The 24,141-nt window shown below is 37.7% G+C and overlaps 1 protein-coding gene across 5 annotated transcripts in view; it reads right to left on the bottom strand.

Annotated features, from left to right (window-relative positions):
- CDIN1 (CDAN1 interacting nuclease 1) overlaps nt 1-24,141 on the bottom strand; it is a 235,866-nt gene that overhangs the window by 166,626 nt on the left and 45,099 nt on the right. For 4 of the 5 annotated variants that reach the window (XM_053595280.1, XM_053595282.1, XM_053595284.1 and 1 more), the window contains exons 2-3: nt 4,409-4,454; nt 3,481-3,545 (exon numbers count right to left, since the gene is read on the bottom strand). In XM_053595280.1, coding sequence (XP_053451255.1) covers nt 3,481-3,545; nt 4,409-4,454 — 111 coding nt within the window. The remainder of the gene's footprint in view (nt 1-3,480; nt 3,546-4,408; nt 4,455-24,141) is intronic. The other variant, XM_053595281.1, reaches the window with a different exon arrangement.

Below are 24,141 nucleotides of genomic sequence, written 5' to 3'. Positions count from 1 at the left end.
TATTAGATCATCTCCTGCCTTCATGTTGGAATTGAGTACATTGGATTCTTGCTTCTCCATTCTTGTGATGCTTTACTAAGAAGAATGTGTTCCATCTCCATCCAGGTTAATACAAATGATGTAAAGTTTCCATCTTTTTTAATGGGAGAATCCCTAACGAACTCAAATTAGACCTCCCATGTGATCTTGCAATCCCATTACTAGGCATCTACCTAGAAGGAAAAAAATCCTTTTCTCACAAGGACATTTGCATTAGACTGTTTATCGCAGCTCAATTTCCAATTGCCAGAATGTGGAAACAACCTAAATGCCCACCAACCCAGGAATGGATTAACAAGCTGTGGTATAGGTATACCATGGAATACTATTCAGCCAGTAAAAAAGATGGCGACTTCAATATTGTATTTGAACCCACCTTTTTCCCATGTAAACATTTCAATGAAATTCAATTGATCTCATTCTCTCTAAAGCTATTAACATTGGCCCTTCAGCCAGAATGCTGGGAGAAAGAGATGGGAGATACATATTCAGACTGTTGAGGAGCACTTGCAAATCTGACCGACGAGGTGTATAGGTACATAACCCCACGTGTACCAATTTAGGCAAGCCTAAATAAATTCTACCAAGAACGTTTCCTGTTTGGAAATAAAACGGCATTAGTACAGTGAAAAGAATACAGAGTTGTTTTCAAAATCAATACTCAAGCTATGTCTATAAATATGGAAAACTAAGGAAATTTCCTCAATAATTCAAAAGCCTCAGAAAACCTTTTCTGGATACTATGCTACCAGGATGCTATGTAGTTTCAGTTAGCCATGATGGAACCACATTAAGTAAGGACTCCGAATTGTTAATTACATCATCTCAATGCTAGCAGGAATGCAGAGACACAGGAATAATGCTCTTATACTGCTAGTAGGAATAAAACAATTTCTAGGCAGTATTTGGTAACATATAATAATTTTTAAGGGTTTTTACCAGTAATTACATATGCAGAAATATTAAGAAACTAATCCAAAATGCAGACTCATGCATCAAGATGTTGATCACAGTATTGTTTACAATATCAGAACTTTGGAAACATAAGTTCAACAGAGAAACAATTCAGTAAATTATCATAGTTCTGTATGCTAAAACAAGGCAATCAATAAAATAGCTATGAAAATCTTTTTTCAAAATAATGTTATATCATATACATATTTCCAAATATAAAATTCAAGATTCACAATAGCTTATGTAGTATGACCTCATCTATTAAAAAATGGGCTGACAAAAGTCGAGAATGAAAAATACTAGCAGGCATCTCTGATTGGCACAATTAAAGACATCCATTCCTCCTTCTCATCATCACAAACGTGCTCAATTTTTACAATAGGGAGTATTACTTCTTTAAAGAAATATAAGCGACTATTAACATTTCAGAACTATTTAAATATGTTCTGATGTAACACAATTTGACTTTATTCTAATAGCTGGGCAACAAACAGAAACCTTTCAAGGCCTATCTACCTGAGCACAAACTGGGACATTCAACCTGCACATTTAAAACAAGAGGCCATTACGGTCAATCCGTCTGAAAGGTAAAAAAGTACAGGGCAGAAAGTCAGGGAGTAGGGAAGTAAAGGCGGAAAGTGGTCGGAATGCTTTCTTCTGAATTGTCCACAATCTAACTTCATGTTTTTGTTTCAAATGCTGTAACTCTTTGAAACAATTAAGGCTCATATTTAAATAAATGTAAAGAAATACAAATAGACTCCCGCATTCCCACTCAGCTGTCCATCACTGAGTAACCATGCTTAAAGAAATTATTTCTAGCCTGGATCAAAGAATGAGGATATGTTTTGTTGGATTTATAAGGCAACAAAAGTATCAGATAATCCAACAAAAGTATCCTCATACTTCGATAATTAATGATACTTTTTAATGAAACTAAGCTTTTAAAATGTAGCACTCAGTGATCTTAGAAATCATCTAATTAATGAGTAGCACAGGGCAGCCCCATCACCTGGCAGTGGACCTGCAAATTTCTAGGAAGAGAGTACACTTTGTTTTAAAATACTCTGTTTCCCCCGTGTTCATGTGACGAGGCATTACAATCTGGATATAAAACCATACCATTTTCTATGGCAGCTCAGGACTATAATATTCACAAACAAGAATATATTTTTTGCATGTTGGTAAGTTTCGCTCTTTCTTTGGAGGGTCTTGATGCCAAAGCAGCTGGCAGTTTCACAGCACTTCGTGGGCCATTCTTGATTTTACATGTATGATTTAGGTTATGACTTTAATTTAAATGTTAATTTCACCAAGGAGGTTATGGCTTTTGTATAAGTCGATCTTTACACGGACTTGTTTTGGGAATTCCACTAGACATAGAAATGGGTGTATATATGTGCAGAATGTGCGCATACCTTTCTTTAACAGATATTACCACTCAAAACCAACCACATAAGGCAGAGTGAACAATTTTGTAAAAGTCTAACTTCAATAACTTTTCTGTTCAATGTCCGCCTCTCAATTTCTTTACAAAAAAAATGACTCTACAGAAACAAGACACCAATATTTTATCCACATATTTATTTCATTCATAAAACTTTCATGCATAAAAATCATTCATCTAAAAATCAGGGTTGTCACTCTCCCCACAGAAAGGTTGATGTGTCAATCTTAAGTGTAATAATTTCAGAGCATATTTCAAACAGTTTTCCTTTCCAATGTGCCCTTGAAATATTTAAGAAACCAATGAACAATTCCTAATGCAAACCATTAGCATTTAGTGTTATAAATTATTCAGTCACATCACAATGAAAAATTTTAAAATTAAAAAAATCCAGAGCTATTTTAAAGATTCTATTTGTTTCAGAATACGAGGTTGAAACTATTTGTAATAAATTGGGCTGAAATTAAAATATTCCCTAGGTGCTGCTGGTTTAAAACCCACATTTTCATTTAAAAATACAAAGCTCCTTTAAAATGTGATGGTTATGCATTATGTCTCTGTGTGTCCTTACTTAATACATCTTTTTTTCATTTCTAAAATGGATATAACCATTCTTATGATGTAATATACAACTACATAAAAATTCAACCTTATTTTCCAACTTGCTTATCTAAAATAATAAAGATCTGTTTGAGAATATTCACAAATACATGTAGAGATATGTATATATCACCATATTGCATTTAGACGAGACATGCGCTTATAGTAAGTTTCAAGTAACCAACTGAAATTTCATAATTTTGTAACTACATCTCACATGGTCTGTGTATATACACACATATGTCAGCACCAGCTTATTGACAAAACAAAGCACTAAAAACTCATTCAAAATTATACTAAAGGTTTCAAACAACATAACAACATACTTAAAATGTCTTGAGCTATGTCATAAAAATTAATTTAATAATCTAATTTATTCATAATTATTATTACAATTAATAGGTACTATGATACCCTCTAGTGGGGCAGGAAGGTCATACCTCTGGTAATAACTTTCAATTGCTTCTGAAGTATGATGTTTGGCATGTGTCCTCTTAATATGCTTCTGAAACAAAACAAAAAAATCTTTATGTTGTGTCACAGATCAGGTTCAAAACAAGAATGACATATTTCTTGACCCCAATGACGAGCATACTGGGCAAGCTTGGGGATTTGGGTGGTGGTAGGAGGTTTTCCCCCTTCTGCATTGTAATCTCTGTTGCTTGGCTGAGATGTCATCAGACTGTACCATGAGGTACAGTATATATGTAAAAGCCAACAGGGTCATAGTAATTGAATCTAAATAAGTTTGCTTAGGGTTGTAGAGGGCAAAGAAAAACTTGTTCTCTCTTTCAACCTATGTATTAATTTTCCCTCGATTCAATTCCATCTAAGTCCTCTGCACTCTAGTTTTACAATCCAATTGCCATTTTTAACCAGGAAGAACATTGCTTAAAAACAACTTATTTGAAAACTACAAAAAGTCATTCCATAGAGACTTGCCACTTGACTGACACCTGTCATCTCATGATAAATGACTCCATTTTCTGCCTTTCTTGCCTTCTGCCACTCCAGCAATGGTCATTTATCATCATCTCTGTCAGCAATGGAAAGCGGCACTGACAGTGCAAGTCAGCAAACATTTAGCACATGGAACCACGCAACACAGGGAAATTATTATTGTCAGAATAATAATGGTTTAGCATAATTTATTACAGGTCCACCAAATAAGCAAAGGCTAGATGTTATTAGACAGATGGATGGGTAGGCTTGGCAGGCCTCCACCGAGACGCAGGCGGTGCTTGATGTGGAAAGGAGAACATCCTCCAACCCAATCAGAGAGCTGGCAGTTCAATTACAAAGAAATAAAGGGACATTCATCATTCAATTAGGCACCTGTCAACCCTCACAAAGGAGAAAACTTCTAACCTGGTACTCCTGGGAGAAGATGCTCAGCAGAGTGGCCTGCGATTGACTGGAACAAATAAAAGAAGGACAAAGTTAATTACTGGAGTGCACGGCAAAGAAACAAAAGAGAAGGGAGCTTCAAAGGTAGGCCTGCTGCCCTGTAATCTAACGGAACATGAAAACAAGTGTGGAAAAGTTGTTCCAGATGAACACCTCAAACAAAGGCTTCCTGCTGCTAGGTCAAAGAGAGAGAAAAAGGGAAAGGGGAAAAATGTGGATGGTCTCAAAGCAACTATCATATTATTTGGATTTTTTTTAAACTTTAGAGTGATTCTAAATCATGTCTGTAGCATGTGATGGTGTTAAAAGGGACCACAAGAAAGCAAGGCTTATTAATAAACAACAGAGCTTGACTCCCTGAACAGGAGAACACGCAGTTCCTTCATTGACAGCATTCCACAATTTGTCAGCAGACAGGTATCCTCTTCTGTGGCTATTCCAGTTGCAGGGGGAAAACTTCGGTCCTTACTAGAAGTACCACAGAGACCACGGGGAACATTCGCACTCATACCGGAGTGCCTTGAAAATAGCTTTCACAGCAGGAAGCAGGGACCCCTGGATGAGTCATTCCCAAGGACTGCTACAGGCCTTATTCCTCTAAGACACCGCAAAATGTCAAACACTTGGCAATGAAGAAACCTGGAAAATGTTCTTCCCAACTGGGAATTTTCCTCTCGTAACTGTTAACATTTAGAAATAGAACAGAATTTTTCTTTCACTAAAAAGCAATCAATACCCCACTGATATTCTTTTTGATAAAACATATCTACCTTATCCTATCTTGAAAACAATTATTTCTATTTTCTTACTAAATGCTGTCTGAATAGATTACACTTTAAATAATTCAACTTCTGTAGTATGCCAAGGTACTGAGAATAATAATAAAGAATTTCTTTATCTATAAGCGAAGCCTCTTCAGCTCATTACAGGTGATTTGAGAGTGTGACACCATACTGGTATACCCACTGCCTCAGTGCTGTCATCTTCTGGACCTTTCCACCCTTACCAAAATATAGGAGTAGGTTAAAAAGAATACCCTAAATGGTCACCAACGAAAACTGCTATATAAAGGACTATTTCAATAACTCAAAACTACAGAGAAATGATTGAATACAATTATACATTCGTTATAACTCTGATTTTTTCAATTTCCCTTTAAAATTAGAAACCACTTTGGAAAGAGCCAGTTTTAGATACAACATCTTCAGATTTTGCCTAGCTTGCCTGAGCTTAACATGCAAATGGTATCACCTTGTAGGGTTGCTGACAATAATCCGAAAAGAATTTGGCAAAATGAGGCTCAAATCTCTGTAAACTATTGAACAAGTATGTTCAATATATATTTGCAATAAAGACCCCTTCTTAGAACAGCAAAATGTATTTATGCTATTAACCATTTAATGGTACATAAAATGTCAGGGTCTGTATTTCAAAAAATATGATGAAATTAAATTTGTTTAGAATAGACAAGTCAGAAACCAATAACTAACAAAGAGGAAACTAAATTACAAATAAAGTAAAATGTAATTGCAGATGCCCATAATGAGAAGACTAAGAGACAGGTGGCGAAATAAGTTCAAGAAAAAAAAATAGTTCAAAGTGAGAAGTTGGTCAGAATTTAAACGTACTGTATAAGGCAAGGATAAGACAAGGTCTTATCCTTTTCATGTTAAAGACATGAAAAAGTCTTTCAACTGGTTAGCGTTCAATTTCAGCAAAAACCATTGGACAGAGCCTATGAGGCAAGCCAGTTTTCCTTGGCCAAAAGGGTTTGGGAGAAGGTTCTAGCTTACATTGGAAAAATTGTGTAATTCTAGAACTGGCTAGAATTTACAAGAGAAAATAACTGACTTACAAGATAACCACAGAAAGACTTGGGTCCAAAATACTTGGTTTTGTTTGATTAAATTAAACAAAGCTGCGGAGAAACAAGTGGTCTTTGTAAGCAGCGGTCCAGTCCAGCCTCTGTTCCCGTACGTGCTAACCTTACAGAGGCGTGTTCTGAACCAGCGTCACACCACAAAGATCAGGAAAGGAGTTCTAGTGCAACCATGATATTGACTCTGGTGTATACTATTTGTATTTCTTCCAAGGTGTTGCTGCTGAGAATGGATACTGGAGGGAAAGACCGGGCAGGTGGGGAGGTAGGAAGAGTGATCCCAGGGCTACAGCTCTCCCTACCCCTCCACCCCCTTCCCCAGTGTGTGATCTGTTTTGGCCAAAAGCAGCAGAACTTATGATGTAAACTCAACACACAGAATATGGTTTCAGCTAAAGAGGAGAGGAGAAAACAACTGTGCATAACTAGAAGGTCTCCCTTGAACACCACAATCAGTCAACACTATTCACTGTGCATCCACAATTTCCCAAAGTAAAGAGTATGGGGAAATGCAGCATCAAAATCAAAGAAATAAGGTGGGCAGGAGTTGACGTAGAAGAAACTTTCAACACACACACATTTAAAAGAAGCAAAAGAATCGGAACAGGTAAGTACTCGTATTTTCTAGAAATGTAGGTGATCATAATCTGAATCTTCACAGTAATATTAAGTGTATCACTTAGTCTGTGTGGTGGTTATAGGATAATGTAATAAGCGACTGTAAAATGCAGCCATTTAATGTACACCAAGTATCTAAGATGTGTTATTACAACCTCATCAAAACGGTTTTGCTTGCATCCTTTCCCCATGCTACTTTCCCAGATTAGCTCGTCACCCTGCAGCCATCTGAGCAATATCAAACCCTCCCTAGCAGGAGCACAGCACAGCAGCAACGTGCAAACAGCATGAGGACAAAGCCAACATGCTGAGGATGGCAGGACGGAAGACGGAGGGAGCTGGGGTCCCACAGCACTGTTGAGCTGCTGCTCCTCAAACACCCAGGAACTTGAGCGATACAGGAGGACTTGAACTGGCCCCCATGCTTCTTACTTTGTGTACAAATTCACATTTCTCTCTCCCTCTCTTATTTATTTATTTATTTATTTGTAACCTCAAAAACAAAGACATAAGGTTTTTGTGTTTCTTGGTAAGGAGGAGGCACAATGGAGGGAGGGCTTTGCGACAAGGTGCTCCACAATGATGGGGAGGGTATGGCACGGAATGCTTGGAAGGGGTTGTCCATTTCCACACTTTCTAATTCTCTTCGCTGGCAGCTGCATTCAGCTTCCCTAAAATTATTCGCCTGCCTGTCACTTACTGGATGTGCCTAGAGATCAGAAACTGGTGTGTTCTTTCCCTTGTAGATTTTAAACAATGATGGGGTGCCATTTACTCTCACTTTACATTGCATTGAACATTCTTCAAATTCCAGGTATATAAATAGACAATAAACTAGTTACACACAGGACTTTTAACTCAGTGTGTCCCCAGGCCCAGCCAGCTTAGACACTCAGTAACGTGAGGGACATCAGAGGAGGGCCAAGTGCAGCAGACACTAAGAAGAGCTTAGCACAGACGCAGCTGCAATGCAACGTTCACACCCGGGAGAGGTCCTCACATTCCCAGATGCAGACCTAACGCAAGTAAAATCTTAAGAAGGAAGAAGACATTACATCTGCTGTGTGCTGCTTCTTCTCAAATGTGCAGCCTCTGCAAAGGAGCACGAGAAAGTAAATACTTTCACTGTAAAGTTTCATTTGCTATAGAATCTAGAAAACTTAAATGTCTACACTCTACTGGGTTCAAAATCCTTGTGCCCAATACACAGTATTTCTAGAGCTTGGTAAGTAGAAAACCAATGACAGACAGATAAAGCAGGATACTCCTACAAAGCATTACGCCTGGACACCTCCCAGGTGCAAGGCACAACCTCTCTTGATCTGTGGAAAACATGGTGGAACAGCTCTGTGTAGTTAGGGACCCACACTGCTGGTCAGAGAGGACTTTCCGTAACAGCCACACAGCTGCTACTCTCCCTCACCTCCCCGCCCACACAAGTTTGAAATGCACAGCCATTTTTGTTCTCTAAAACCAAAATAGAAGCACAACTTGATGTACAATATCACCAATTTTAATTATTTTGCAGGAACATAATAATGCAAAATGGAAAAGAATCCGAAGAGAGAGAACAGATACTCTGGAACATTACTGGTGGGGGTGGGGAGCCAGCAAACTAAATTCAAGAATAGTTCTCTTCTCTTCCTAATTCCAATTTCTTACCAAGCACGCAGACAACATTTTATGCCTAATGATACAAATATCCCCATAAGTGACAACACACGTGGCAGCAGTAGGCTCAGTAGTAATCATCTACCAAAAAAAAAAAGTTCCCGAAAACTGCGTCCTAGGCTCCATCACAGTGGATTGATTCCCAGACCCCACTAGATAACAAAATGTGACGATGTTTAAGTTCCTTAAATAAAATGGTGTAGTATTTACATATAAACCTATATACATCCTCCTGTATAGTTTAAATCACCTCCTGATTAATTATACCTAATACAATGTAAAAGCTAAGTAAGTAGTTATTATACTGCATTGATTTTATTTATATTATTTTTATTGTTATATTTTTTTTATTATTTTTTAAATTCAAATATTTTTGATCTGGTCTTAGTTGAATATGCCAATGAGGAAATTATGGGCTCTGAGGGCCACCAATATGAAAAAAAAAAAAGTGATTACTATCCCATGCTTTTAACTATTTTTGCTGGTAAACCAATGTACATTTAAAATACCTCTACATCTACTTTGTGCTTCACGCTATACTGAGCTCTTTACTTCATCCTCACAGCAACTCTCTGGGGCAGGCATTACTACCGTTCTTATATTAAAGATGGAGAAATGAATGAAGAGAAGTTTAAGTAAAACACACAATTAAACATCTAGATAAGAGGTAGCACTGGGAATCAAAATATAGATCCAATCCCATAACCCAAACTCTTAATCCCAATGCCAATCTGCCTTCCTCACAGTTCCCAGAACTAGGTTCTGCAAATCATGTATGATAATACCCCTTGTTTAAGCATTTCTATTACACTGTTACACTCTACACAACCCTGGGGGGGAGGTGTTGCTTTTTTAATAGACAACTAAAATCACAGAAGGCTGAGTGTTTTGACAAAATTCCATATCTTTAGATAATATTGTCTTTTTAAAGACTCAAATTGCAGTTCTCCTTTAATTAAGTTCTCAAAAAAGTACTATTCTTTTATATATTGAAAGATAAAGGAACTACTGAGTGCAGGCGATAGTCAAGAATGATAAGATTTCCATTATTTGCCCTGTCACTAAGGTATATTTTAACCATCACTATTGCCTCACCTGTCTCTGATTGTCTACGTGTCTTTTGCTCAAGTACTATTTGTTTCATATAAGGCAGCTTTAAATCCTTCCCTAAACAAGGCTGTGTAAATAACCTAATATTCTCTAGAGAGAATGATACCGTCCACAGTGTTAATTTTATAAAATAACATTTAATGAAGCATTTTCTACTTATAAAACAGTGGCTATTCTGCATAAAATCCAGATATCCACTGTTACCATTCATTCTGGTCCATAATTTTCCTGTATTTATATACACACAAATAAACATTTAAAATTTGTTTTAAAACACGTTTTGTAATATTCCTTCATTACGTAAGACACTAGCATTTACCCATTCCATTACATATTCTTCTTTTAAATCACTTTTATTATGAATGAAACACACAAAACCCACATGGAACAAAAGTACTATCCAACAAACTGAGTTTAAAAAAAATAAAATAAAACAAAGCCACATAAACACTTAGGTCAATAAATAGAACACTGCCAGCACTCCAATCACCATCTCTTCCCTCTCACAAATGAACAAATTCTCCTGATAATTTCTTGCTCTTCTTCAGTTTGCCCCCTAAATATGTGTATGCACCCCTAGGTTCTACATGTTAGCTTTCCTTTTTGCAAACTCTACATCAAGTACATTACACAGTATGTACTTCTCTTCACTGGGCTTCTTCCACACAGCAGTATATCTGTGAGAATCATCCATGTTCATGTAACCACAGTTAATTCATTTTCATTGCTATATTGTATATAATAGTATTTTATTGTATAAATATATGCCCAATTTATTCTATTGTTGAATATTGCTGCTATGAATTCACAAATCTCTTGGTGTACATTTGCACATTTCTGATGTGTACAAATATAGGAGCAGAATCCTGAGTCATCTGACATGCAAATCTCTACTTCAGTAGATTACCATCCAACAATTTTAAAGTGGCTCTAAAAGTTTAGACTCCTACTAACACTACAGAAGTGGTTCTACTACTGTACACCCTTGTCACACCTTTGTCCAGTCCACAGCTTACTTTTTCATTTTCTTTGTGGCATCTTTTGAATTGCAAACGTTTTTTATTTTGATGTAGTTCAAATTATTGATTCTTTCCTTTGTTTTAGTAATTTTTGTGTCTTATCTAAGAAATCTTTGCCCTCCCACACTCTTTTAGAAGATCAGTTGGTTTTCACGGTTAAGACTATGATTTATCTTGAATTAATTTTGTGTGTTAAGGCAGGTGTCACAGTTTGTTTCTGTTATTTTCATACATATATACCACTGACCATACATTATTTTCCCACTGCATTATGTTTGTGCCTCTTAGGAAACCAAATATCCGAGAGCCTATTTTGGGACTTCTATTCTATTCCATTTATTTATATGTTTATCTTTACAAGATGTCACACTATTTTGATTACTGTATCTAAACCATGTATACTTATTGTAAGTACTATTATATTCAGTTTTAAATTTATCATTTCACTAAAAGCTGTCTTACCTCCCATATGTATTTTTTCTCCCTTCTGTTCTTGTCAATTGATTTAATACTTATACTCTTTTTCCACTTGCAACTTAGAAACTGCATACTCTTTTACTATTCTTTTAACAATTATTATAGATAAACACATGCCTCTCCAATTTATCAGATTGTATCATTAATTGGTGATTAATTGATGCCTGAAAAATATAAAAGCATTACACCACTACATACAGTTCCCCCTCCTGGCATATACGATACTACTGACTTTGCTTTAAGGCTTCATTTACCTTGAATCTCCACAAGACATTGTTATTGTTTCATACAGTCTCTGTTCATTCAAGTTACACCCACATGCACAATCTCATTGCTTTTTACTCCTTCTATCTCCATTATTCCATCTGGAATCACTTTCTTTTAATAATTACATCACTGCAGATATTTTGGTAATGTCAGTAACAGTCAAACTGTGGCTCTTTCTAATAACAGTTGCTCTTATTCCTCTACTTGATTTTAAGAATTTCTTTTATGTTTGGTTTTCAGGAGTTTTAACTGAAAAATCCCACTTAGAATTTGTTGAATTTAAATATAATACTGGGTACCTTTCATTATTTTGGAAATATACTTGACCATTATTTCTTTAAACATTGCTTTTCATTCTTTCTCTCCCTCCCAAGACTCCAAATAAGTGTAGGTTAACCCTCCATTCTGTATCTTTTAACTCTTTTCCCTCATACATTCCACCCTCTTGTTACTATAATTCTGGGTATTTTCTTGTGATCCATCTTCCATTGTACTAATTCTCTCTTCAGTAATGTCTCTTTGGTAATGTTTAGTTTACTGTTAAATACATCCAATTCCAGTTACTGTGTTTTTCAGTTCTAGATTTACTATTTGATTCATTTTCATCTAAGTTCCCTCTAAAACATTTCAATTTTCTTTTTGAACTCCATGAAAAAAGGGCAATTCTAAAAATTCTTTTTGATAGTTCCCCTACCTGAAGGCCCTTGAGTCTAGACTAAGGTTTTGCTATCTCTCATCCATGCTGTCATGTCTACCTCCTTATGAAAATGAGTACTTCTATGTGCCACTTTATAGTTGTCCATTGGAAACTGCTACTAGGCCCTGAGTATATTACAAATCTGTGCATACTCAAGTCCCAAAGTCAGTCCTGTGGAGCCCACTTATAGGAAAAGTCAGCCTAATATATACGTGAGTTTTGAACCTGGCAAATACAGTATTTTCAACATGTGTTTGGCTAAAAAAAACCCTACGTATCAGTGGATTCACATGGTCCAATCCCACCATTGTTCAAGGGTCAACTGTATGTAGAAAACTGCTTTATAAAAAATCTGAAGACTAAAATGATGTAATTTTTCTCCAGAGAGGATTCTGATCTGATACTGGAGGAACCAGAAGTCCAGGTCACTTTAGTCTAATTTCAGGCATTCATTTTTGATGTGAATCATGTAAATATGAAACAGTCACATGCAAATCTTTTGATTTCAGTTCACATTTACTGTTAGGGTATAGTCCTTTAGAGTCCCACACCAAAGCTTAGGACATTTATAACAAAACCCACTCTCGGTGGACACTGATCTCTAAACTTTGCCCCCTAACCTTATAAAGCCATCAAAAGTTCTGCTCAGGCTTGACTAGATGATATTCTGATCAAAAGGTTACTAAATTAGAACTCAATGATGAGAAAAAGAGTTCCTTAAAATTATTTTCAAAAATTAAAAAATGCACTCTTAAAGAGGAAGTAACTATGCAAATAACAAAAGTGTGTAAAATTAAGCAATGACAGTGGTTTGTATCAAGCTTTGTGGAAACTTATATCATTAATAGGACATGAGGAAGAAAAGAGAAAAAAATTGATTTTATTGTAGAAGGTTTTAGCAAACTATAGATCCTAGCCAAAAAAAAAAAAAAAGAAAGAAAGAAAAAAGAGAATCAAAAGGAAAAGAAAACAAAAAAATCCTCCTTATTTGCAGATGAGATGGATTTCTAGAGTAAAAAAACAACAAAGAACTTTGAAAACTAATAAGAGATCTCAGAAAGATAACTAACTAAAAGATTAATATAAAATCTTACAAACCAGTAATAGTCTATGAAAAAATGGAATAGAAAAATAGCTCTCAATCACAATAATAAAAATCATAGTCTTTACAAATATATTTTAAATACATAAAACTGTTGAAGAAACTTTTAAAGAATAATTTTGAAAATTATTTTAAAAGGTATTTGAATATCTTTAATGAAAATCATAAAAAGGTTTCTAAATGCAGAGATGTGATTTTTTTATAAAGTAACATAAGTGGAACTATTATATAAATAAAAGTCAGTTCTCCACATATTAATATATAATTTTAATGAAAGTCCAAGCAAATTTACATCAGTCTTCTAATAGAAAATGATAAATTTATGTTAAAATCCAAGAAGACTATATAATCAAGAAGATTTTACAAATTCTGAAAAGCAAAAACAATTTTTCGTGATTCTATATCGATGTAGATGTATATGGATGAAGCCGTGGGAGGGTAAAAAAAGAATTATATGAGACTGATAAACCAAAGCTAAAGACAGTAGTTACCTCAAATGAAAGAGAAAAGGAAAGAAATTTGGGGAAAGTACATTCAACTATATATTTTATTGTTAAAAAATAAAAATTGGATAGGAAGTGCCTGTGGCTCAAGGAGTAGGGCAACAGCCCCATATACCGGAGGTGGCAGGTTCAAATCCAGCCCCGTACAAAAAAACTGCAACAACAAAAAATAATAAATAAAAAATTAAAGATTGGAAAGGGAAAAGGAATATAGGACAATGTTAGAATATTTTATTTCCATAAAAGTAAAAAGAATCTGAGGCAAATATAAACAGAAGTAGATTCAAAGGGTTCATTTATTATTCTCTGTTCTTTCACATTTTCTGCTATATTTCATAATAAAATTACATAGGTAGGCAAAACGGAAAGGAAAAATTGAGGAGTTGGATAAATTGATCTTTATGATTCTTTTCTGCTCTAAGTCCCACCCTATTCTAAATGTTCTGATTTAATTAAGAGTCTGAAGTGCCTATACTTCTTTCATTTCTAATTAAATTTAAGTACTAACTTTTCAGAACAAGTCATAACATAAATCAGATAAAGAACAGGAAGCCTGGGTGATGCTGAATTTCACTTGCAAGACGAGACTTCTGGTCATTTTCTCTAAGGTAATCCCAATAACTTCACATTACATAAATAACAGATTTATAATACATGTCTATTGGTCACCTTTGAAAGTGTGGCCTACTCAGTCTTCTTTCTCCTCTTCTGCCTTGTGTGCCACTGGAGCAAGAGATCCCTCTCTTTCTCCTCTGGAGGTTTGCTAATTTGAGTGTATAAAATAAACCGACACTACACAGATCATCAGAAATAAAGGCACACAAATTTATTACGTGTGTGTGTGCATACAAAGGGGTCCCAAAAAGCATGAGATTCAGAGAAGGGCCAGATGGTTGAAGCCGTGGGAGGGGGGACAGAGGAACTGTCCTGCAAACAGAGACTGCCCGATTGTGTAGGTAACGTCTCCCACCGCAGTCAGAATAGGTGAAAAGTCTGTCTGGGTATAGGGGCCTGGGCGGACCTAGAGACCATTTAATCTTTTCTTCTATAATACGAGTTAATCCTCTGTGAGTAACGCAGGTTTCCAATTCATGATAATCACACTCTTCCTGAAGAAATTTCTCTTAGTCAGGTACCTAGGACCCAGCAATTCCACGGCTAGGCATTTCAGAGAAAGCGCCTCCCTCTGCTTCGTGAGAGACAGAAGGGTCAGAGACAGATCGAGAAGGTCAAAGAGACCTTGGTTTTGAGGCAGCTTCTTTGAGCTCGAAACCTTCAACATTGCAAAGCACCATATGATGGAGTATAATTTTCTGGGCCCCAATAGTTCTCATCTGAGTGACAGCCCACCCTGTTGTGTTCCCAACAACTAGTTCCTCCACTCCGCCCCCCCCCCACAAAATATATATATCTCAAATCACATTTCCCACCACCTTCTTTTCCCCAAAATGTGTTTTTATACCCAACGTCACTTAACCCAATTATTTCCATAAACAGAGACCTAAGCAAGAAATCCCTCAGTCATTGTTGACTCTTCTCTCTCCCTCATACCTGAACTACCTAACCAGCCCCCAAGTCTCAAAGCCGGGAACCATTTCTCAAACCTGTAATCGTAGCATGCTGGGAGGCCAAGGCAAGTGGATTGCCTGAGCTCACTGGTTCGAGACCAGCCTGAGCCAGAGCAAGACCCCATCTCTAAAAATAGCCAGGCATTATGGCAGGGACCTGTAGTCCCAGCTACTCGGGAAGCTGAGGCAAGGGGATTACATGAGCCCAAGAGTTTGAGGCTGCTGTGAGCTATGAAATCAGAGCACTACCGAGGGTGACAAAGTGAGACTCTGTCTCCAAAAAAAAAAAAAAGTTCTCCTACATTTGTCCTTACTCTGCTACATTACTAAAAAGTTTCCTGATTCCCTCTTGTGACTTCCTATCTCTACAAAAATGTTCTGAAATTAGCTAGTGGTATACAACCTAGTAAATATACCAAAAACCACTGAATGATACATTTTAAAAGGGTGAAATTTACTAACATATAAATATCTCAGTAAGCTGTTCTTAAAAAATGGAGGTGCAAAATTATGAACTTTTTCCTCTTCTATGACAATTCCATTTTTCCCACTATAAATGCAAAAATTTAACTACAATATACCTTGCAACCTGAAAAGTGATTATTTTTCGAGCGGCGGCCATAGCTCAGTGGGTAGTGTGCCAGTCACATACACTGAGGCTGGCAGGTTCAAACCCAGCCTGGGCCAGCTGAGACAGCAATGACAACAACAACAACAAAAATAGCCGGGCATTGTGGCAGGCGCCTGTAGTCCCAGCTACTTGGGAGGCTGAGGCAAGAGAATTGCTTAAACCCAAGAGTTTGGAGTTGCTGTGAGTGGTGATGCCACAGCACTCTACCCAGGGCAACAGCTTAAGATCCTGTCTCAAAAAAAAAGCAAAAAACAAAAAACAAAATGCTCTACCCAAGGGCAGCAGAGTAGCTGACATTGGCGACAAGCTCAGGCTTGTCTCTAAAAATATCCAGGCATTGATGCAGGCACTTGTAGTTCCAGCTACTTGGGAGGCTAAGGCAAGAGGATCACTTGATCCCAGAAGTTTGGGGTTGCTGTGAGCTATGACACCACAGCACTCTACCCAGGACAACAGCTTGAGACTCTGTCTAAAAAAAGAAAAAAAAAAATTATTTTTCTAGGTTCCATGTCATGCCCCCTGATTTAGGAAAATTTTTCAGTCTTTCTGAATACTAGTATTCCCTTACAAATTTCAGGTAAGCATCTGCTATAGTTTGGTTTGTTTGACCCCCACCAAATCCCATGTTGAAATCTGATTCCCAGTGTTGGAGGTGAGGCCTAATGGGAGACGTTGGGGCAAGGGAGCGAGGGGTGGAGCCTTTGTAAGTGCCTTGGTGCCCTCTTCAACAAAATGAGTTGTCCATCTTTTAGTTCCAGTACGAGGTAGTTGTTCAAAAGAGTTGAGCACCTCCTCTGCCTTTATGCCCATTCTTGATCTCTCTCAGGAATACATGTTCTCTCTCCCTCTCTCTCCCCAAATGTCATCTCCCCTTCCTCTTCCACCATGAATGGAAGTAGCCCAAAGCCTTCACTAGAAGCAGATGCTGGTGCCATGTTTCAAGTACAGCTGCGGAACTGTGAGCCAAATAAACCGCTTTCCTTATAAATTACCCGGCCTCAGGTATTGGTTCATAACAATGCAAATGGACTAAGACAGCATCCTTATGCATTCCACAGATATTTATTAAACAAAAGTTGTGCTGCCGAGGGAGCACCAATAGGGAGTATTACCTTACAGCCTTTATTCTTGAGGTGCTTAAGTCTAATTGGAAAAGCCACTCAATATGGCTGGGTCTCAGTTTCACCATCTGTAAATAGATTTCTGACCTCTTTAGAATCCATTTTCATCTCAAAAGTTCTATGATTTTATCAGTTCTACATGGAGAAAAGTTAAACGTGTTAAATTACTCTCTGCTTATAGCCCTGAAACTTTTAACTACAATTTATCGGAAAAGGGTGGGTTGGTCACAATAGCGATAACCTGCCATCAGACTAATGCTGGACAGTTCTGTGTGGGCCTGCTGTAGCTCTGTTGTAGGTCAACGGAGTGATTAAATTGTTTATTAAACCTTTAGGCGTTTAACGTAATCAGACCACAGGGTGAGAAAATGGAGGAAAATAATGAACTCCTTTCATTCACCACTGATTATAAGGTTCCTCCAAAGAGGTTAAATAATCACTTCATGGGTCTAACAGCACAACTATTTCACCGCTGAAATCCCAGCCTCCCAAGTTATTAATATCTTATTTTTCTGATATAAGACTAAACCCAGATATTTAATAAAAGAGCCACCACAATTTTACCTGGAAATTTCTCTCTCTCTCTCTCTTTCTCTCTCTATATATACACATACATCATATATATATATGAAATAAAATGTTCAACCTCACAGTTTCAGTTCTTCATGTATTGAGTTTCTGTAGGAGGTCTTGGCTTTGAAGTCGGTTATCACAGGAAAAGAGACAAGAAGGTTCTAAGGACCTATAGCCCCCCACCTCTTTGTAGCACCTTCAAATTGAATTATTTGTTTGGTTCCCAAGATTTTTATCATTGTGGCCTGATGTTTAAGAAGATAAGAGATGGTCATATTCTTAAAATGAGTTTAATTTTAAAAGGGCATTAGCCAAAAAGGGTTCAAAATATAAAATGGGACCCTAGGGAACAATGATACCAGTTTTTACTGAAGTGATAAAATCACTGCTCTTAACCAGCAATGCTCAGCATAATTTAGTAGGCAATTTATGATATTATTACACTGAATAAAATAACTGTTAATCATTAACTAACCAATAATCATTAACTTTCTACTCCACTTTATCTTTTGTCTTTTCTTCTACAAAAGTCCTAGACGTAAAAATAGTACCAAATAACACTGCTAGTTTTTCCTCAGTAATATTCACGACTAAAAGGAAGGTCAGCTCTGACCTAGCTCATATGGTTTCTTAAACCAACTGCTTATCAAAATCGAATGAATTTTACTTTCTCAAGCCTTTACCTTAAAAAATAAAAACTTACTAAACATCCTACCTCCCATCACCAAACACTTTAGCTTCCCACGGGCTGCTGTAACAAATTACCACAAAATTATGGCTTAAAGCAACAGAATTTCATTCTTTCACAGTACTGGAGGCCAGCAGTCCAAGATCAATATCACTGGGCCAAAATCAATGTGTTGGCAGGGCTGTCCTCTCAGCGCTCTGGAGGAGAATCCTTGCCTCTGTAAGCTTCTGGTGGCTGCCAGCATTCCTTACCTCATGGCTGCATCATTCCAACTTTCAGGATTAACATCATCAAAGCTCCTTCTGCTCCATCTTCATATCACCTTGTAAGTGTGTGTGATGAAATCTTCCTCTGCCCTCTTCTCTTCCCCTGCCGTCTTCTCAATATACATTTGATTCCATTTAGGGCCCATCTTGGTAATCCAGGTTAACCCCTCCATCTCAAGATCCTTTAATTAGTCACATCTGCAAAGACCCTAAGACACATTTGCAGATTCCGTGGCTTAGAGCCTAATATCTTTAAAGGGGTCATTTTCCAGTCTATCACCATCCACTCTCCTGACCTCAAAGATTCACATCCAGGCACATGCAAAATAGTCTCAGCCCATCCCAACATCTCCCAAATTATCAAGCCATTACAGAATTAACTCAGGTCCAAAATCTCATCTATACAGTATGATCTCAAAACCGCCAAATTGTATCCTCTAAATCTGGTATCAGTGAGATTCTAGGTATGCTCCATCCTGAGACACTTGTAGATATTTATCACACAAAGCCCTATACACAAACTTATAGCAGCTTCATAAGTATTAAAAAGAAATAGCCCTTCATCGGGGAATGGATCAACAAACTGATACATTCTGCATCAGCACAGGCAATAATAAGGAAAAGTCGCAAATGTGTTACACTAAAGAAGCCGGACTCAGAAGGCTGCCTGCCACGTGATTCCATTTTTATGGCATTCTGAAACTGGAAAACTGTAACAACAGAAAGCACATCAGTGGTTCTTAGGCACTAAGGCTGGAGGAGGAATTGACCACAAAAGGGCAAATGGAAATTCTAGGGAAGTGATAGATGTGTTTAACATCTTGGTTGTGATAGTGGGTACATGACTCCACGTGTTTGTCAAAACTAAAAAAATTATAAAGAGAGAAAAGGGGTGAAGTTAACTTACATAAATCAATAATAAATCTAATAAAAATTGGAAAACATAACATTTACAAATTTCCACACATTTACTTTAGTCAGTGTTTCAAAAAACACATGCTGGCCTGGTAACAAAAAAATGTATATGTTACCTATATATATAATATCTAATACATCTACATAATTTTGACAGTTACATATAATATATAACATTTTAATTGTAATGTATTTCAATATAGATCCTGATAATAATAACCATAGAGGAAAAATGTGACTAATACAACACATACAATCTATAAGAACATATGTATGGATTATAATCTGATTAAAAATGGTCAAATATGACAAAAAAGATAACAAAGTAACCCAGGAACTAAATATAAAAGATAACAATAACCCAGTAACTAAATATAAAAGTTAATGCACTCAATACTAATATGAAACCGATATATGTATAAACAACTACATGCCCTCCTGAAAGATAAGACACAGATATAGTTTAGCAAAGGGATGAGAGATGGGGAAGGGGGACGGCAAGAGAAGGGCGGACAGTCGGCAGTATCTCACCTAACAGGCACAACAAGAGGGTGTTCAGCATGGCCCCTGGGTGAAGGGCTCAACTACAACACGAACTTTATCTTAGAATTGAAAACAATGTAACCTAAAAATTTGTACCCTTATATTAATTTGAAAACCAAAAAAAAAAAATTTTTAAATATAAAAATAAGAGAAAAAATTGTAAAATCAGAGACAACACTGCTATAGGAAATTGAAACAAGACTCAAACCACAGGTCAGTGATCTTCAAATCACCCTGAAGGACTGATGGGTGTTAGGGACTGAATGTTTATGTCTCCCCCAAATTCACACATTGAGGTCCTAATCCCCATTGTGATGGTATTTGGAGATGGGGCCTTTAGGAGGTAATCAGAATCAGATGAGGTCATGAGGGTGGGGTCTTCATGACGGGATCAGTAGCCTTAAGAAGAGAAAGAGCCCACCACAGAGCAAGGCAGCCAGGGGGGCCAGGCTGCTAAGGAGGGGTGACCTGGCCAGGTCCAGTCTGTGATGCCGGCAACTAGTAAGACTCATTTCTTTAAAAAGCAATTTGAAAAAGGAAGAAGAAAAGAGGAGAAGGAGGAAGGAAGAAAAAGAAAGAGGAAGGAAGGGAGGGAGGGAGAGAAGAAAGAGGAAAAAGAGGAGGAGGGGAAAGAGAGAGACAAGACCCCCATGCACTCCCCGAGAAAGGCCGAGTGAGGACACAGCACACAGGTGACCATCTGCAAGCCCGGAAGAGGCCCTCACCAGAGCCTGACCATGGTAACAACCCGATCCCAAAGTCCCAACCTCAGAATTTGTAGCCAAAGCCATCCAATCCCTGGCACTTTACTATGGCAGCCTGAGCAGACTGAGGCCCTGGGGATATTCTTGTGTAATAGGCTACATTTTGAGAGTTGATGATTAATTACTCCTCCAATACTCCCAGCTAGCTAATTAATTCTCCAAGTTCTACGGCTGGGCCAGGCTCTCTTGAGTTCAACTTTGAGTCCCTTTCTTGGGAAGCAGATTCTAAAAACTGCCACAGAAAACCAAATTTGTGCCTGCATCAGCTCCGTGACATATGTTGAGTTTTACAAAGCAATCTAATTTTACTCCACGGTGTCCATTTCTTTTCTCTGAATTTCAAATATTTTCTGGTTTTGCTTATATAGAAAATGCCGTGAATGGATTTCTGTTCTTAGGGAATTCCTCGTTTTATGAAATCCTGCTAGTATACCAGTCATTCTGCTAACTCCGTGCCACTATAAGTGAATGAACAAGTAGAGGTGAAGTTTAATATTAGTTTATGTCAAATAAACACAGTTACTTGCCAATCTTTTCACAGAATAAAAAAGTTGAGAATACTGTTAAAACCATTTAAATATTTAGATACCCTTCTAATCTTTCTTAATTTACTAGGTTGCAGAAACCGTATATAAAACCAGTAAAAGTGATTGGCTAGTTTCACTTTATAATTGTTATAATTTGTGAAGATTATAGATAAAACTACCATCTTTACTACTTTCTTTCCAAACAAATTCTCCCTTATATTGACATAATCGTATTAACAATCTCATACTTTTTCCATCACCACTTCTATCACCTCCCTACTCCCATCTCAACCCACAATTACCAAACGGATGCCTTCCATTTAAGAATTTAACAGAGAAATGCAGGGATTGGCATACCTTCCCGAATACACAGTTCCTTTAAAGAGCCTCTGATGGGTGCAAGAAAACTATTTGATGCCTCAATAGATGACATGTTTTTCCCACTACATTAGTTTGAAAAATTGTAGATTTTCAATCTTCTCCAAAGACATCATCATCATCATCACAGGGACTATAATTATGCTACAACCACCCACTTTAATAATAAATGCTGACCATGTTAAAACAACAAATGGAATGCCTCACAATGCATTAAGCTCTTCTCTTATTAAACATAAAATTTTTAACCTTACCACAAGGCTTCTATTCTCGATTCACAATCAAATCCTTTTGGCAGTTAATCTCAGCGCACTCAATGTCACTCACTCCAATAAAACCCATCGTAGATGCTTGCAAATGTCTTCCCTACTTCTCCATGTGTCTTAGGAGAAACAAGGGGATGAGCAGAGACTGAGTTCAATCACTATGCACAATACAATTGGGCTTTGTTATATAATAACCTTTTTGTAGACTATCCTATGTGTAACTTTTTCCCATTTCTATTGAACTAGAGATTTAAAGAGCAGGTGCTCAATAAATATCCACTGACATGGTGATCGTGATAACAAAGAAAGTAACATTGAGGGGATGCTTACAAGGTAGTAGGCACTGTTTCATGTAATCATCATCAGTATAATAATAAAATTAATGTTATTATTTACAAAATTGAAAGGTGGGATGTGGTACCTTATCCAAATCAACACCACCATGACATGGACATAGGCAATTTGGCCATAGACTCCAGTTTCTTAATCACTGCCTCCAAATGGTCAAACAAAATTACTTTTAATTTTGAGAGTACTCTCTTTTTTATTGGACAGGTGCAGTGGCTCACACCTACAATCCCAGCACTCTGGGAGGCCGAGGTGGATGAACTGCATGAGCTCATGATCTTGAGACCACCCTGAGCCAGAGCAAACCCCCATCTCTAAAAATAGTCGGGGTTGTGGCCGGTGCCTATAGTCTCACAGCTACTTGAGGCAAGAGAATTGCTTAAGCCCAAGAGTTTGAAGTTGCTGTGAGCTGTGATACGCACAGCACTCTACTGAGGGCGACAAGGTGAGACTCTGTCTCAAAAAAAATAAAAAATGGTGGCACCTGTGGCTCAAAGGGGTAGGGCGCTAGCCCCATATGCCAGAGGTGGTGGGTTCAAACCCAGCCCCGGCCAAAAAAAGAACCATTACTCTAAAGTATCACGAATTTGTGCCCAGTATATTAGCAGCTCCAAAGAATCATGTGCTCAACATTTAGAAAAGCCTTATTTTGATACAAGCAGCTCAAATTCTCTTCTCAGCATGAAACTCTTGCAGAAGTTTGCACTCCCTCCCAGATCAGAGGAGGCCAGAAGGCTGCCTTCCCTGATACAAAGGCTGAGGTAATTCAAGACAGGACCCCACTGCACCTGACTAGAAGCTCCATGCTCTGGCTGGTGCCTACCAGGGCTACTTAACCCCACCTAGGGGTCTGCCTGTGACTGACTTGCCCTATAACCTGAGACAGGAATAAATGGGAGTAGCTTTGGCCAAATACTCTGGTGCCCAAGTACACGAGGTCGTCATATTTCCTCAAGTCTAGCCCCACGGGCCCCCATGGTAAAATACAGTCTGCGTCCTGACTTATTTGTGTATGGGGATCTTGTTTTTATAAATTGATCTAGTATTACAGTTACTCGCGTGCTCATTCCAGAAACCCATCCCCAAGGGCAGCCTGACTGCGGGGCCCTCCTCCCCACCACCGAGCTCCCCACAGCTGCTGGGCGGTGGTGACCCTGGCCTCTCTCCACTCCACACTGTCCCATCCACAAGACACCTGCTTCGGTTTCCTTCCAACCTGTTCTGTGCCAGTTAAAGAGTAGAGACGGAGGTCTACAGGGAGGTCTACTTGTCTCTACCCACTCCCTCAAGCCCACTCCATTCCACTGAGGAAAACTGGGTCACGCCCAGCTTTGCCCTACATGTGACAATAAAAATGCCAGAAAATCTATGTTGAACATAAACTCTCCCCATTAGGAAACATATACTAAAATCTGTTTTTAAGCATAAGCACAATGAAAAAGATCAAAAGCATGTGACACTGTAATGAAAGAAACCAACACTTTACTTTCAAAAGTTTTTCCCTTCAAGTTTGCCACACACACAAAATTCTAACCACTTACAGGGAGTCATCATTTCAATGAATTGTGTCAAACGAAACAGGAAAAGGAAAGATGCATTCACCAGGAGGCTAATTTATGGTCTCACTAAATCCAGCAGACTGAAGGATTTCATTTAGTCTATCATGAATTCTTAGACCAAAGCAATTCTATTAAAAGCCCTTGAGAAAAAAAAAAAAAAAAAAAACAACACCTGAACTTATTGTTAGGTCAGCCAACAAAAGC

The sequence above is a fragment of the Nycticebus coucang genome, chromosome 6 (genome assembly GCF_027406575.1).
Source record: "Nycticebus coucang isolate mNycCou1 chromosome 6, mNycCou1.pri, whole genome shotgun sequence".
NCBI lineage: Eukaryota > Metazoa > Chordata > Mammalia > Primates > Lorisidae > Nycticebus > Nycticebus coucang.
The sequence above is the reverse complement of the archived record's forward strand: the minus strand, read 5'-3'. Positions and strand labels throughout refer to the sequence as shown.